The sequence below is a fragment of the Carcharhinus amblyrhynchos genome, chromosome 22, assembly GCF_965287045.1.
Source record: "Carcharhinus amblyrhynchos chromosome 22, sCarAmb.v2.hapA, whole genome shotgun sequence".
NCBI classification, from domain to species: domain Eukaryota; kingdom Metazoa; phylum Chordata; class Chondrichthyes; order Carcharhiniformes; family Carcharhinidae; genus Carcharhinus; species Carcharhinus amblyrhynchos.
The window spans coordinates 37967108-37983444 of NC_137345.1; the positions used below are offsets into that span (position 1 = coordinate 37967108).

Sequence of the window (16337 nt, forward strand, 5' to 3'; positions counted from 1 at the left end):
CAGACACTAAATTAATGGAGTCAGTGACCGAAGGCCATGTCAATGACTGCCATGCCCCTGCTGAGAGTGTCCTCAGTATGAAGGTGAGTGGTCTGAAGCCCAGGAGAGTGGTTGAAGTCTATATCAAACGCAGTTTAAGTCTGAGAGAAGGTGGTGCGAGGCAGAAGGAATTGAAGTGGCAATCTCTTCCAACAAAGATCCCAATAGGAAGGGTGATCCACAGAGAAGGGACTGTGACAAGTGAGCTGGCAGTCCATAGCAGTGTGGACCAGGCACGTGGAGATGAGCCAGACACTCCGGTTAGCAACACACTGACTGTTGAGCCAGACGTGGTGAAGGAAGCCAGCAAGGGAAGGAGCAAGGACAAGAAAAAAGGGAAAAAGTCGCAAACATTCTGGGGAAAGATTGCCAGTTTCCTGTGGAGAAAGAAAGGTGAGGAAAAAAGAGATGAGGGATATAAAATTTCAAAGGAGTCTGATCCTCAGCAAGGGGAAGGTCCTCTGGAAGAGACGAGAGATCAGCCTGACACCCAGGAGGCCCCTGAAGGCTTGGTCACTATTCACAAATCCAAGAGTAGACGGAAAAATAGTCTCCGGAGAGTTTTCTCCTTCAAGAGGAATAATCCTGAAGTTAAAGGCTTTGGATCTGGTGGCTCAGGAGCCAGCAAGAGTAAAGCAGTGCGACCCAAACATCTGGATCTCCGAGATGTCTCCAAGCCCAGGCCTAGGACAGCAGGTAGGACATGTTTGAGAGCGCTTCCTGCCGGATAAATATCCTGGAGCCAATCAACATCTAAAGCTGCTAATTAATCAAATGAACTTTTTTGATGATCTCTTCTAATTTGAAATATTATCCCTGGTAAATCATTCTCTGAGTCCTCTTGTGTTAACATTCAACCTAAGTTCCCTTCTGACTCCAAATGTTGTCCTTGTATCTGGTGTCCTTTTGTCCTCAGATAGTGAATTTACATTCTCTCTGAATTTCTTAGAATCTGGAAAAATTGGGTTTGGCCACAGGAGTCAGTCCCTCGAGACCGCATCTGTTGTTCAACCCAATCATGGTTGGTCTGTACCTCAGATCCATTTGCTGCACGTTCCGTCAATACTGACAAATATCTCTATCTCTGTCTCTCCTCACTGAACCCTCCCATCACCCCTTCCACTGCCAACACTCATAACCTTTGGAGAGAGAGTTCCAGCTACTGTTCCACTATGCTTAGCAGTCTAAATTCTGATGTCACATAGTTAAAATCCAAAATCTTTCCTTATCATTTAAATTGCTGATCCTTTCGCTTGATCTTTGTGGCTGTTGCCAATCTTTGTCACATCAGGTAGCCTCTGGTTTTCCCAGATCAAGAGCTTGCTGATTGATATCCAAAATATGAAGGGTAGATACTCTCCTGGGTTTAGTGTTGTCATTAACTGTCATCAACAGCCCAAACATTTGAGGGGAAGTGAAGCATTGCTGCATAACCACAGGATTTAAAAATACTAATCCTTCACACATGGACTTTCAAAATGTTAGCAAAATAAGGGTAGGTTTAAGGGATTTCTATTTCTATTGGTAAACAAAAGAAATAAGGCATAGTTTTAAGTGGATTTAATTTAATGTTTCTGTGCCTGGAAGGGTAAAATCTGTTGGATATGTGGGGGTTAGTTTCAATTCTAGCTATGATTCAATTGTGCTTGGAGAGGGCTATGGTGTGAAGAGAAAATAAACCAGCAGGAGATGCTTAGTAACTGGTGCCTTGTAAAATAGAGAAACTTTTAAGTTTTAGTTTGGCAATTTGATTGTAATTGGAACTAGGTAGTAAGAGAGAAGACACCTCTCACAGCTCTGCTATAAGCAGTTGGTTTTAGAAGGCTAAAAAGGAAGTGTCTCTCTCTCTCTGTCTCTCTCTCTCTCAGTCTTGCTAGAAGAAAAGTCATACTATGGAGTAATGGTTAAGAAAACAGAGATCAAGAAGGGGAGAGGGAAATGAATATCAGACCTTGGGACATAAACATCTTAAGGCACAATTTTCAATTGCAGAGGGCTTAAATTTAGAGATGATCCAGAGGCCGGATTAGCTCAGGGAGCTGTGATGCCTACAGAGAGTGAGGGAGAGAGAGAGAAAGATCATGAAAGGATTTGAGAATGAGGATGAAAATTTGTTAATGGAGATGTTGCTTGATCAAGGTCAGTGGGTTAGTGAGCAGAGGGGTGATGGGTGAATGGTCTGAGCAAGAACATCACCCACAGAGTTTCTGATGATTTTGAATTGATGGAGGTTGAATGGGGACTGGGAGGCTGGGAGAGACCTGAGCGAGTGCAAAGTTCAGGCAGAGGGCAGCATTAGAGGCAGTTTGGCCAGGTGGACAAGGGGAAGAGATGCAACTCATCAGATTGTCTCAAATTTAACAACAAAATAAATTAATTAGCCTCCTTGCCATTCCTGTTGGAGGTGAAAGTGGACAATGCAGAGTTGAGGAATTTAAGAAGGCAGATTGCAGAGGAGAATAGATGTCAGGGGTTATCTTGGCATTCCAGGATGATTCAGTTTTGGCAGGTAACAGCAGGTTATGGGAGTTAGGAGCAGGAGGAGTCAGATGTTGGCAGGAGATGGGCGGAAATTCTGCTATCCCTCCACAAATTGCATTGCCAGCCTCAATCACTAATAAACTATTCGCTCCCCGCTGATCCAATCCCAATACTAAAACTCCCGAGTCCCAGCCATGGCACCCGGTGAGGTTGGAGGCACGGAGTGGTTTTCTTATTTAAAGTGACTTATGAGTTTCTTTACATCTCTTTTTAAATAGAATGGAATGTAATATTTCAGAGTTCATCTGATCACATTAAATGCCTGAAGTCAGGGGTAAGCAAGGGCTTCTTTCCGAATAAGAAGTACTGTTGCAAAGTTATTTGTGCAAAATATGTCCAATAATATTTGCTGTCGGCGCCAGTGTGAACACCTCCCTGCATACAGAGGTTGTGTACTTTTTGAAACTCAGTCAAGCATTCATAAAGGACTTAACTGTAATAATGGCCCTGGATAAAAGTCAACAAAAGCCCATTGAAATTGCAGGAACAGATGGTAATTTTTAAAAACCACACCAGATGGCCTGTCAACAATGCACTCCAGCAGAGGATGTGTTTATATACTCTAACTGTCAGTCATAGCTTTTCATGTTTAAAGGCCTGGGGGTTTAAATAACTTCAGATCATGAAACTTAAAAATAATGAATCTGCTGTTCAAGAGTGTTTATGCCTCCTCAATAAATTTGAGACTCCCACACTGAGGCTTTCTTTGAACTTAGCACTAATTTCAAATGGACCTGCTGAGTTCAAATTTCCCACCTGTGTGATTTCCCTTCCCCTGTGGCCAAAAATGGGATCTGCAGGAAATTAGGGCAGGAGTTCTATGTCGAACCTTGTCCACCATTTTTAAAAGCTTCTGGAGTCTGAGTCTGATGCTAACCCAACCCTAATCCTAAGCCATAGTATTCCATTACAGAAACCTGACTGACTATCAGTGGCAATGTGGGCTCACTGTTCACACCCAGAAGGGGAAAGATTTACCTGTACAAAGAGTGTGAGGTGTTCATTGATTAGGAAGACAAGTTAACAAATTTCTTACGATTCACATTCTCCTTTTGACAGTAAGTTTATCAGCATTGAAATATCTTTGGATTCAGATCGCGCATTTTTACGTAGCGTGAATACACAATGTGCTGAACCATAACAGTTAAAGGAACAGTTTCTCTCAGTCTACGGGAAAATGATCCCTGCAGGGTGATGATGTTCATTTGTGAGGTTTCTAACAAAATCACTCATTAGCAATCATGTAACTAATGGCGACAGAATGCCTTCTGACAAGTTTGGAGACCTATCTTGGTGGGATTGTATCAAGTTTAAGATTTGATAGAAATATATTGTTGTGGGTGGATCTTTAAATTAAATCCATTGCGCAGTTCACTTTAACTGCAGAATCCAGCTGTTCAATTCATTCCTAAAGGATTTGCTTTCTGATTGAGAACACATAAGTTAGAAATATTGAGTAAATATATTGCATGATCTTTAAATGTTTAGCATCCGTGTGTGGAAGAGATTAATTTAAGTAATCTACAATCTTCCTGACAGCAGGAATCCTGCACTGACCTCTCCTACATCTTCTAATCCTGCTTTTCTAAGTGTTTCCTGTCAAACGAAAAGCCACTTTGAAGCCAGTGTGACTTTTGTGTGTTCCAGACCGAGACTCCGAGCACTTGTATGAGCAGGTGTCCGAGGAAGTGGACCGGTTTGTCCGGACATTGGAGTTGAGTGAGGAAAATGAGAATAATCTGAATGGAAAAAGCTTGGGAGTAGAATCCAGAACAGAGGAACAAAGAGAATCTGGTGAGTGTGTGACACAGTAAGAAGTCTGACAACACCAGGTTTAAGTCCAGCCAATTTATTTGATAGTTAACTCACAAGCATTCGGGGTTTGCCCTTCGTCAGGTGAATGGAGATATATGTGTGACATACCATCGTCACCAAATGGACAAACTGAACCTCTGGCTTGTACCCAGCAAATAACTATTCATTCACCAGAATAAACATCTTGTAGGAAGCTGTCCTCTGTGTACAGTTAAAGTTAATTTATTAGTCACAAGGCTTACATTAACACTGCGATAAGGTTACAGTGAAATTCTCCTATTCGCCACACTCCGGTGCCTGTTCAGGTCAATGCACCTCACCAGCACATCTTTCAAACTGTGGAAGGAAACTGGAGCACCCGTAGGAAACTCACACAGACATGGGGAGAATGTGCAGGCTCCACACAGACAGTGACCCAAGCTGGGAATCAAACCCGGGTCCCTGGCACTGTGAGGCAGCAGTGCTAACCACTGTGCTACCAATTCAGAATGGAACTAGAAGCAAGCTCTGCATTAATACAATTACAATTCAGCTACACAAAGGTCTCCCAGACAGACCCGTTACTTCATTAGCTTCTGATCGTGATAGGAACATGAACAAAGATGTTGAAAATGTAAACCATTGGTCAGCTTAGTGTATTGATTGTCCTGCAGTTGGACGCACCTCTTTCAATAAACATCCAAATGAAACTCTGTATTTATTCTAACCATATCATTTAGAGTCATGTAAAAATTGAATGGATTCACACATTTTTGCTGTCTTGGCCATTTGCCATGTTCAACTGTGGCAGCTGTGGCTTAGTTAGCCTTGTTTTTGAGTTGTATGGTTCTGGGTTCAAGTCCCACTCCAGCATTTGAGTGCAAAAATCAAGGCTGACTCTCCACTGAAGTACTGAGGGTGTGCTGCACTGTCAGAGGTGCCATCATTTGGATGAATGTTAAACCAAGGCTCTGTTTGCCTGCTTGGGTGAAGGTAGAAGAAGCTGTGACACAATTTAGAAGAAGAGCAGTATCTTTGGGGAGGATGGTGGTAATGTCATTGGACTGACAATTCAGCCATTCAGGCTAATGTTCTCGGGACATGGGTTCAAATCTCACCAAGGTCGTTGAAATTTAATTTCAATTTAGGGGAAACAATGGTTATGATTATCGCTAGATTATTAAACTCAGATAATGTTTTGGGGATCTAGGTTCGAATCCCGCCACAGCAGATGGTAGAGTTTGAATTTAATAAAAAAAATCTGGAATTAAGAATCTACTGATGACAATGAAGCCATTGCCAATTGTCAGAAAAACCCATCTGGTTCACTAATGTCTTTTAGGGAAGGAAATCTGCTGTCCTTACCTGGTCTGACCTACATGTGACTCTGGAATCACAGCAATGTTGTTGACTCTCAACTACCCTCTGAAATGGCCTGGCAAGCCAATTAGTTCAGTGCAACTAGGCATGGGCAATAAATGCTGGCCAGCCAGCAATGCCCATGTCCCATGAATGAATAGAAAAAATCACCTGGAATTGAAAAGCTAATCTGTGTTCATTGTTGTTAAGCCTGGCCTACGATTGCTCTTAAAGGAAAGAAACCTGCCATCCTTACCTGGTCTGGCCTACATGTGACTTCAGACCAACAGCAATGTAATTAACTCTTTACTGCCCTCTGAAATTGTGTGGCATGTCTCCCATTTAACGGCAGTTAGGGATGGGCAAACACCCAGAAACCATGAAACAATAAATTAAAACATTGATGCCTCCATTAACATCACTAAACAGAATATCTGGTCATTATCACATTGCTGTTTTTGAGCGCATGCTGTGTGCAAATTGGCTGCTGCACATTCTACATTACAAGAGTGACTACACTTCAGAAGTATTTCATTGGTAGTGGAGCATCAGTTGGTTGAGAAATCAGGCATCGGTGAAAGGTGTGATATGAATACAAGTTTGAAAAATCCCCATGGATTGAAGCAGTGTAAATGCCTAAGCAGTGAGTGTCCAGAACTAGATTTGAATAATTCGTTTAAATAGTTCCTGGTCTGGAAGTGCTCTGCCAATTGTGACACTGTCCAAAATTAGTCTAAAATTATTTGTTGTTTTTGTTTTCTGGCAGTTGTCTCCTGAAGATTTCCGCTTTGTGCAGTAGCTTGCTTCAGATAACTGATCATATTCAACCTTGATCATTAATGACAGCAGAAGTCGCCATAATCCAATCTTCTCTCATTGTATCCCTTCCCACCATTTCAATGCCCACTTTGGCACAGTGCACTGACTGGTTAAACCCCAGGACTCTGAGAGCAATTGTACCTCCCCAATAGCTCCTGCCACTGAGATGAGGAATAGGACAGGTCTGGGATTGAGCCTGGGGATGTCAGTTGTTCTTGGAGTAGGGTAAGGAGAGCGTAGCAAACAGGAATAAACCATGTTCCTCATCCCCAATATATAATAATGTGAGCAGTTTTCATTTTCTTTACAGATGGTTTCAAACATATTAAAGAATTACTGTACTCCAGTATTTACCAGAGAGAGAGATCAGAAAGTGAGATTACAAATTATTGCCAATATTTACTGCTCTTCACACCGACAATGTTCTGCTGATGCTCTCCACCACCCCCCGCCCCCCACCCTGTTTCCTGGCAGTGAGGGGTACATCCAAAGGGAACATAAAATCCTGCTGCCAGCAAGCAGTGCCCTGCCCTCCGTCACCACGAAATACCCCACAGTGAGAGAGAGAGAAAAATCCACCCGTAGTATAGTAACTACAAATAAAGAGAGGAAAAGCATAAAATAAACTAAATGAAAGAAAAGCCCTACTCTGAATGGATTGAATCCATTTAGAGAATTTACAGAGATAGTGGAGGCATTGTTGGATATTTGAATGACCTGTCAGGGAAAAGGGTACTGCCAGAGGACTGAGGGAAAACTAACATCATTCCTATTGTTTGGAAGGGAGATAGAACATGTCGTCATTCTAACATAGCTGGTCTGAAAAATAATATAATGCCCACTAAAGGAAACAATAAAAAGCATCCTAAAACCAAAAGTACAATAGAGTGGGGGCCTGTTACCACAGTTGATTAAGAGAGTGCTGCAGAGAGAGACCATTCGGCCCATTGAGTCTGCATCAACTCTCTGAAAGGGCATCTTACCTCCCCCCCCTATCCGCATACCCTTTCCCTGTAACTCTGCACATTTACCACAGTCAATCCATCTAACCTACACGACTTTAGAGACTAAAGGGCAATTTAGCAACGCACCTGCACAACTTTGACCCTTGAACTGAATGGCTTGTTAGGGCCATTTCAGAGGGCAGCTGAGAGTCAACCACATTGCTGTGGGTCTGGAATCCTATGTAGGCCAGACTGGGTGAGGATGACAGATTTCCTTCCCTATAAGCCAGTAGTGAATCAGATGGGTTTTTATGACAATAGTTTCATTGTCACTGAGACCAACGTTCTATTCCAGATTTTATAAATCGAATTCAAGTTCCTCATGCTACCATGGTGAGATTTGAACCTGTGTCCTCAGAGCATTAACTGGGCCTCTGGGTTATTATTCCAGTCATATCACCATTGCGTCATATTGTGTCAGTGACCAAAGCAAAACTTCCATGACTGTAAAAAACTCTGGAATTTCCTGAGGTCATAAAAAGTGCTATCATTGCAAGTTATTTCCCCATACTCTTTATCAGATTCTAGGCAATCAATACAAAAGATATGTCATCAACATTGTCAGCGAATATTTCAATCGCGGTATTTGCTTGCATTAGGAGATTTAACCTTTCACAATCCTTAATGAGATTATTTAAAAAAAGAGAATGAGAGTTCTGAGATTGGGGTGCTTCTCCCCTTTATTATTGGTGCACAAAACAGATGCAGCAATGGGGATGGTCAAACGTGTCTGTGTTTTTGATTTGATTCTAATCTGGATTCACCCTGGATGCGACCAATGACAATCGTCTGCTTTATCTTTCCAACAGAGGACAGTTCCATTTGCAAAATCATTGAAATACTGCAAAAGGTCGGAGATAGCGTTGATACTGAGGTAAGATGTGTGAACTCCCTCTGCTCACCTTTTGGATCTGGTCAGGAGCTGCTTTCTTGAACCGTGGCAGTCCATGCGGTGAAAGTGTTCCCACAGTGCATTTAGGTAGGGAGTTCCAGCACCTTCTATCTGCTGACAATGAAGAGATAGAGATTTATTTCTAAGTCAGGATGATGTGTGGTTTGGAAACCAGAATAGGAAAGCTTGCCAGCGTAAATCATATTCTGGACCATCTATCCTGCCCTCAGAAAAGAGAATGGAAAATCCCACCCCTTAGTTTTCATTAGCTTTTTAAAATTTATAGATTTGATTCTAACTTATAATTGCAGCTTTAGTTTCTCCTGGAGTTGCATTAGATAACCGGATACGTTGAGGTTAGCAGTAATTGGGAAGGATTTGCACCATGGTATGCTGCACCAGTTCCTGATTTCAGTTCTCATCTGTCCCTGCTAGCTCCAAGGAAACCCACTAGTCTCCACATTCTTCAAGGACATCAGCTACAATTCCTTCAAGGAGCTGGCAGACCAATATATAGAATGTGAAGTGAGCAGCAAGGTGACGCAAGAGAACCCCGATTTTGCCAAGTTTGCTTTCACGCTTGACTTTACTGCGAAGGTGGCGGGGATTTGCAACCATCAGATAAAACACATTACTGGCTTTGGGAGCCAGTATCTCCAGGAGACATGTTGGCAGCTTCTCAGTTTGAGTGAACAGGTGGGTACCATCTCTATCTCGCACAGCCAATCATCTGGAAATGTGGCAATAAATTCCGAGTTATCAAGGATTGGAATATATTCAGCATGAGATTATTTAGAATTATCTATAATCATTTTGTAGTACAGAGCTTGAGTATTGCTGAGAAAAGATGCACGCTATTGAAGCTTTTCATGGAGAGAGCATCAGTTATCATGTTTACGTCAGTCAGCAGTTAATGAATGCATTCTCCATGGCAACTCCCCTATCAATCAGAGTTCACCTGACACCCAATCAGCACTCTCTTCTTGAAGTATAAATTGTTGTTTCCTTCACATTTGATATTCTTTCGAATTGTCCTGATGAATGCAAGATGAAAAGTTTCGACAACTGTCTTTTTTCAGCAATATAATTAGCCATAGCATAGAAACAAGCCATTCAGCCCATCTTATGTCAATACTTCACAGAAGCCTCCTTTTACTGTAATTACGTCTTCCCACCCTGATCCTGTAAGCCTTCGTGACTTTGTCCCTCTCATATGTATCAAACTTCCCCTTAACAGCGTCAATGCCTAACCATTCTGGTAAGTCAGACGCTCTGAGGTTTTTCAATTGCTTTGTCTGTGGCAATCTCATATTTAAATCCCATTGTCTTGAACGCATTGATAATGGAAACAATTTATCTACGTTCATGCTATCAAAGCCCAATGAAGACTTCTACCAGGTTTCCACTTAGTTTTCCAAATGCCAATCTTTCTTGATTGTTGCATTCTTTCAACTCCTTGTAAATATTTCCAACACGATCTGCAGTAATTTGATATTCTTTTTAGTGTATCCTCCAATGCCCCCAGGGACTGGGAGTGCAAAGGTCCATTTGTGGCAGGCACAGAGTGAGGAAGGAAGGGGGCTGGAGAACCCTCGATGTACACATGGCACTCCCTGAAAAGGGGTTTCTTCTTCCTTTCTGCCATTTTTCACTCAGGCAGCCTGCCCACCCTCGCCTGCATGGCCGCCTCCATTATGGCGTGGGCTGTGTATAATGTTGCTCTCAGGCCTAATTGACCTTTCATTACTTATTTATATATGGCGGGTGGGCTGCGGATATTAGGGGTCAGCTCCAGGACAGGCGGAAAGGCGGGTGGGAAAGTGGGAGGGTGGGTGTGTGTGTGTGTGGAAGGGTGGGTGGGAAGGTGGGTGAGGGTGAGTGGGTAGGTGGGAGGGAAGGTGGGTAGGTGGGTGGGAGGGTACGTGGGTGTGTGGGGAGGATGTATGGGTGCAAAGGTGCACATTCTGCGTTTCACACTCCTGGCTGACCAAAACTTCATTTCAGTGAAAGCAGCTGATGATTTAAATGACCATCTGCCTCTGGGTAACCCCATCCTATTCCTGCCCCTGGGAAAATGGGAAGAGCCTCCCTGTCATGGTGGAATTCTGCCCCGTAGATTGTTAGCCCAGTAACATGACCACACTACTCACTTTGTGAAATCTGTCCATTGTTTCAGCAAGAAACAGCAAACAACATGGAGAACATTCCAAGTCCGGATTGAACGGATGATTGGTTTTCCTGCCTGGAAATGACTATCACCCCCTGATACTGTGGAATGGCACAGGCTGGAAAATTCTTACTTTGGCTGGCTCAGCAAGATTGATTTGGATTGAATCATCCATCATTTCCTATAATGACAGGAAGTGTGATCCAGGCAGCTGAGAAAATGACTGTTACCATCATCACTTGACCTCCAGCATTCCCCAGCCTCCACACCAACTCCCACAGATTCTGTGTTAAGTCCCTGTGTTGTGCAATGTGACCTTGTCAAGGCAAGAACTTACTATGTATTTGCTCTAATTATAATGTTCAGAAGGGGAATTTTCCCACCAGCTCTGAAGCCTTCCTGACCAGAGGGTGGGATTAGGTGCAGAATGGGCCTGGAATTTCATATTCCATCACCAACAAAAGCTGAGGCAGTCCAGACTGGATACTTGCTTTAAAACGTGGTCCTGCAGTATTAACAGTGGGTTGTCTGTATGTTCACAGTTTCTGCCGAGCATTGAATGCACGGTGGCACAGTGGTTCTCACTGCTGCCTCACAGCAGCAGGGACCTGTGTTCAATTCCCAGCTTGTTTGTGTGGAGTCTGTACATTCTCCCCGTGTCTGTGTAGGTTGCCTCTGGGTGCCCCAGTTTCCTCCCACAGTCTGAAAGACGTGCTGGTTAGATGCATTGGCTACGCTAAATTTTCTCTCAGTGTACCCGAATAGGTGCCGGAGTGTGGCGACTAGGGGATTTTCACAGTAACTTCGTTGCAGTGTTAATGTAAGCCTTCCTTGTGACGCTAATAAATAAACTAGGCTTCTCATTTTACTGAGGGCTGCATCATTCCTGTAACTCGCTATTAACCCACACAACACAGGCAACAGGTAGATAACTGCATTGGGACTGTTCAGTTATTAGGGGTTATTTAAGCTATGAGTGCAGTAGCCTGTACCCCCCGATCACATGGTTTACAGATGCAGGAGAAGCTGTGAAGCTGGAACTGGTCCCTGCATCAGCAGAGCTGATGTCCTGGGTCCATATCGCCATATCTCATCTCAATCATAAGTACTGTTTCTAATTGTGTGTGTGTGTGTGTGTGTGTGTGTGTGTGTGTGTGTGTGTGTGTGTGTGTGTGTGTGTGTGTGTGTGTGTGTGTGTGTATTGAGTGGAGGGTGTGTTATCCAAGATGTTTAAAATTCTTTCTGAAGTCTTTATGTTGGGTTATTTATTGTGTTTAGAAGCACTTTCTGTTTTCCTTTATCTTGTTCATGGCTGGTTTGTTCGGTATTTATTATCCATTTCTCATTGCCCCTGAGCTGAATGTCTCACTCAGCCATTTCACAGAGCAGTTAAGAGTCAACCACATTGCTGCGGCTCTGGAGTCACGTGTAGGTTAGACCAGGTAAGGCTGGCATATTTCCCTCCCTAAAGAGCCCCTGGCTTTACAGTCCAACGACATGACCAGTCTCCGTACTGAAGGATGATGTTGGTGGATTATAGATGCTGGGGTGGCAATGTGCAGGGACCTCATAGTTACTGTGTTTGTAGTGAACAGATAGAGATTCTGTGCTGGCGTCATCAATGAAAATGGGTGAGGAAAGAAATTGCAGTGGGTGGGATTCAGACCTAGATTGGAATTGTGACCAGGGATAAGAGATTGTGGGAAGTTTTTGGGAGAAAGGAGTGCAGTTCTCTTCAAATGTGTGTGTGAATTGAAGTAGGTGGAACTATTTGTTATTGAGCATTGGTATCAGGATATTTTACTCCCATTGAGTCAAATAAAGCTTTGAAGATTGGAAAAATGTATCAGATTCTGATAGTTACTCTCCACCTCATAAACAATCTTTCATCTCATTTCTAACATGACAGAGCCTTTGGAAGTTAGATTGAAATTCTAACAGGGAATTGCTGTGACCTGCTACTCAAGGTAAACTCACTAAACACAACAGTGAAATCGAGCTGAATGAACAAAGCAGTTTCAATATTCATTACTTCAAAATATAGGAATTGAATTCCAAGCCACCATATCACCTGCTTGGCCAATGTAGGAGGAGGAAGAGGGGGAGATCTGGGGCTTGATTTACAAGCTGGTGTAGCCACCCTGATGCCAGGTCATTTCTGCATGTTATATATTTAAATAGTTGTATGGTTATTTCAAGAGCTGATCACATGATTTGATGGAGGTGTGATTGGAGTGTTCACAGGCTCTTGCTTTCATAAGAACATAAGAACATAAGAAATAGGAGCAGGAGTAGGCCATCTAGCCCGTCGAGCCTGCCCTGCCATTCAATAAGATCATGGCTGATCTGTCGTGGCTCAGTTCCACATTCCCGCCCTCTCCCCATAACCCTTAATCCTCTCTCTTATCAAAAACCCATCAACCCGCATCTTAAAAATATTTAGCAAGGCAGCCTCCACCACTTCAACGGGCAGAGAATTCCAGAGATTCACCACCCTTTGAGTGAAGAAGTTCTTCCTCAACTCCGTTCTAAACCGCTCCCCCCTTTATCTTGAGGCTGTGCCCCCTAGTCCTACTGTCCTTTCTGAGCGGGAAGAGTCTCTCCACCTCTATCCTATCCATCCCATTCATCATCTTATACATCTCAATGAGATCTCCCCTCATTCTTCTAAACTCTAATGAGTACAAGCCTAGTTTATTCAGCCTCTCCTCATAGCTCAACCCCCTCAACTCCGGTATCAGCCTAGTAAACCTATTTCAATTGTAGTTTGTACTCTACAGACAAAAGCTCCTAGAATCAATCTGTCATTATTAGTTGAATATATAGGTGCAAACCACACCTTTTCTTCTTGTTAAAACTCACAATTCCTAACAAAGTTCAGACATTACACTGGAGTTCTGGTGCCATGTTCGATCCGCTGATGCAATGCTATTTCAAAATGCAGACCTCCTTATAGGTTGGAGGTGGAAAATAGCACTGGGCGCTTCCAGGCTTCAGCAACCAATCTGGAGTGCAATGTTCCAATTTGGTGACGACCGAGACAGGGCTTGGTGTTGCTCTGCAGAATAAAGCAGACGGGAGATCAGACAGGCAGCAGCCTCAGGGCTCAGGCAGGTGACTGAATGAAGAGTTCTATGTCAACAACCTCCACTTGCCCAAAACTTTGAATCAACAGAAAGAGCATTTAATGTCCTTCACATCATTCTGGAAACTGCACTAACACAGTTAAACATTGCACTAATACAGTTAAACCGTGCACTATCACAGTTAAACCATGCACTAACAGTTAAACTGTGTACTAACACTGTTAAACCATGCACTACTGGAAGTAAACCGTGCACTAATGCAATTAAACCGTGCACTAACACAGTTAAACTGTACATTAGCACAGGTAAACTGTGCACTAATGCAGTTAAACTGTACACTAACACTGTTAAACCGTGCACTAATACAGTTAAACCATGCACTAATGCAAGTAAACTGTGCACTAATGCAATTAAACTGTGCACTAACACAGTTAAACTGTACATTAGCATGGGTAAACTGTGCACTAATGCAGTTAAACTGTACACTAACACTGTTAAACCGTGCACTAATACAGTTAAACCATGCACTAATGCAAGTAAACTGTGCACTAATGCAATTAAACTGTGCACTAACACAGTTAAACTGTAAACTAACACAGTTTAACTGTGCACTAACACTGTTAAACCATACACTAACACTGTTAAACCATGCACCAACACTGTTAAACCATACACTAACACTGTTAAACCATACACTAACACTGTTAAACCATGCACTAACACTGTTAAACCATGCACTAACACTGTTAAACCATGCACTAACACTGTTAAACCATGCACTAACACTGTTAAACCATGCACTAACACCGTTAAACCATGCACTAACACTGTTAAACCATGCACTAACACTGTTAAACCATGCACTAACACCGTTAAACCATGCACTAACACTATTGAAACATGCACTTACACTGTTAAAATGTACACTAATGCAGTTAAACTGTACACTAACACAGTTAAAACTATACATTAACACAATTAAACTGTGCACTAACACAGTAAAACTGTACACCAACACAATTAAACTGTACACTAACATAGTTAACCTGTACGTTAACACAGTTAAATTGTGCACTAACACAGTTCAGACTCCTAGCTTACTCCCAACCTGCAATTTGAAAGTCTCCTTCTGGCCTCCTCCTGCCCATTAGCTACGAGTTTAGAGGCTGTTAACAGGAGGTGGATAGAACAAAGAACAACCCAGCACGGGAAACAGGCCCTTCGGCCCAACGAGCCCGCGCCGCCGCATCACCCTACACCCATTCTACCCTGCGTGTCTACGAATGGAACCCCTAACTTAGCCAGATTCAGGGGAGAATAGTGTCAATTTGGGAAACCAATCAGCCTAAGAGCACATCTTTGGGGTGTGGGAGGAAACCGGAGCGCCCGGAGGAAACCCACGCAACCACAGGGAGAATGCGCAAACTCCCACAGACACAGGCCCAAATCCATGTATCTGCACAGCCAGCAGTGCTAGTCACTGAGCTGTTGCGGCGCCCATCTACCGGTCCAGGATCAAGCACACACACCGACACAAAGTACTAGGCCACTCCCGGAACCTCCAAGAGCAGCCCACACACGACCCATCGTGTGCATGCCCTTCGTTTGACAACAAGGTGGACCGACACCTGTGGAATAAAAAGACAAAAACGTTAACATATAAGTCTGCATTTCCAGTGTCTCCCGAGGCTCTGACCCTATTTAATACCCCCTACTGTAACCCTCCATCCTTGTTTCGCTCATGTGTCCATCTACGTAAACCTTAAACGAGTCCAACGTTCCTGCCTCCACCACCCTACTCGGTAGCACGTTCCATACCCCCACGACCCTCTGCGTGAAGAACCTTCCTTTCACATCCAAATTATACTTCTCCCCCCTCACCCTTAGATCATGACCTCTCGTAATTGTACCCAGTCTAGGGAGCAGTCTCTCACTATCGACTCTATCTATTCCCTTCAGTATCTTATATACCTCTATCATGTCTCCCCTCAATCTCCGTCTTTCCAAGGAGAAAAGTCCCAGTTTCTCCAACCTTTCCTCGTAACTCAATCCCTCCATGCCAGGCAACATCCTGGTAAACCTCCTCTGCACCCTCTCCAGAGTCTCCACGTCCTTCCGGTAGTAAGGTGACCAGAACTGGACGCAGTACTCCAAATGCTCCAACGTTCTGTACAACTGAAGCATTAGACGGCAGCTCCTATACTCTATACCTCTTCCTATAAAGGCTAGCATTCCATAAGCTTTCCTCACAACCTTCTCCACTTGTGTCACAACCTTCATAGACTTGTGAACCTGCACTCCCAGGTCCCTCTGTATTTCTATAGTCCTAATGGATGGATGCTGTCTCGTCCTCGTTTTGGAACTGGCAACTGTGGAAAAGACTGATGCACCTTCCGGGAGTGGTATTCTCAAAGTGTGTCACAAACACAGTTAAACTGTACACTAACATAGTTAAACTGTGCGCTAACACAGATAAACCATGCACAAACTCTGTCAAACTGTACATTAACACAGATAAACTGTGTGCTAACACAGATAAACTATATACTAACACAGGTAAATCGTGCATAAACACAGTTAAATAGTACATTAACACAGACATACCGTGCACTAACACAGTTAAATTGTACCCTAAC

The 16337-nt window shown here is 43.3% G+C and overlaps 1 protein-coding gene across 1 annotated transcript; it reads left to right on the top strand.

Moving 5' to 3' along the window:
• Nucleotides 1-11763, top strand: LOC145356873 (uncharacterized). The gene is made up of 5 exons (XM_080209840.1): nucleotides 1-735; nucleotides 4228-4374; nucleotides 8366-8430; nucleotides 8884-9144; nucleotides 10625-11763. The coding sequence occupies exons 1-5, from the start codon at nucleotides 15-17 to the stop codon at nucleotides 10667-10669; spliced, it is 1239 nt and encodes a 412-aa protein (XP_080065966.1). The 5' UTR covers nucleotides 1-14; the 3' UTR covers nucleotides 10670-11763.
• Nucleotides 11764-16337: the final 4574 nt, after the last annotated feature.

Coding starts and splice junctions, on each gene's coding strand:
- LOC145356873 (XM_080209840.1), top strand. CDS start 15: ATGGAGTCAGTGACCGAAGGCCATGTCAATGACTGCCATGCCCCTGCT. Junction 8,431..8,883: donor GAGATAGCGTTGATACTGAG/GTAAGATGTGTG, acceptor TGTCCCTGCTAG/CTCCAAGGAAACCCACTAGT. Junction 9,145..10,624: donor TTCTCAGTTTGAGTGAACAG/GTGGGTACCATC, acceptor CCATTGTTTCAG/CAAGAAACAGCAAACAACAT.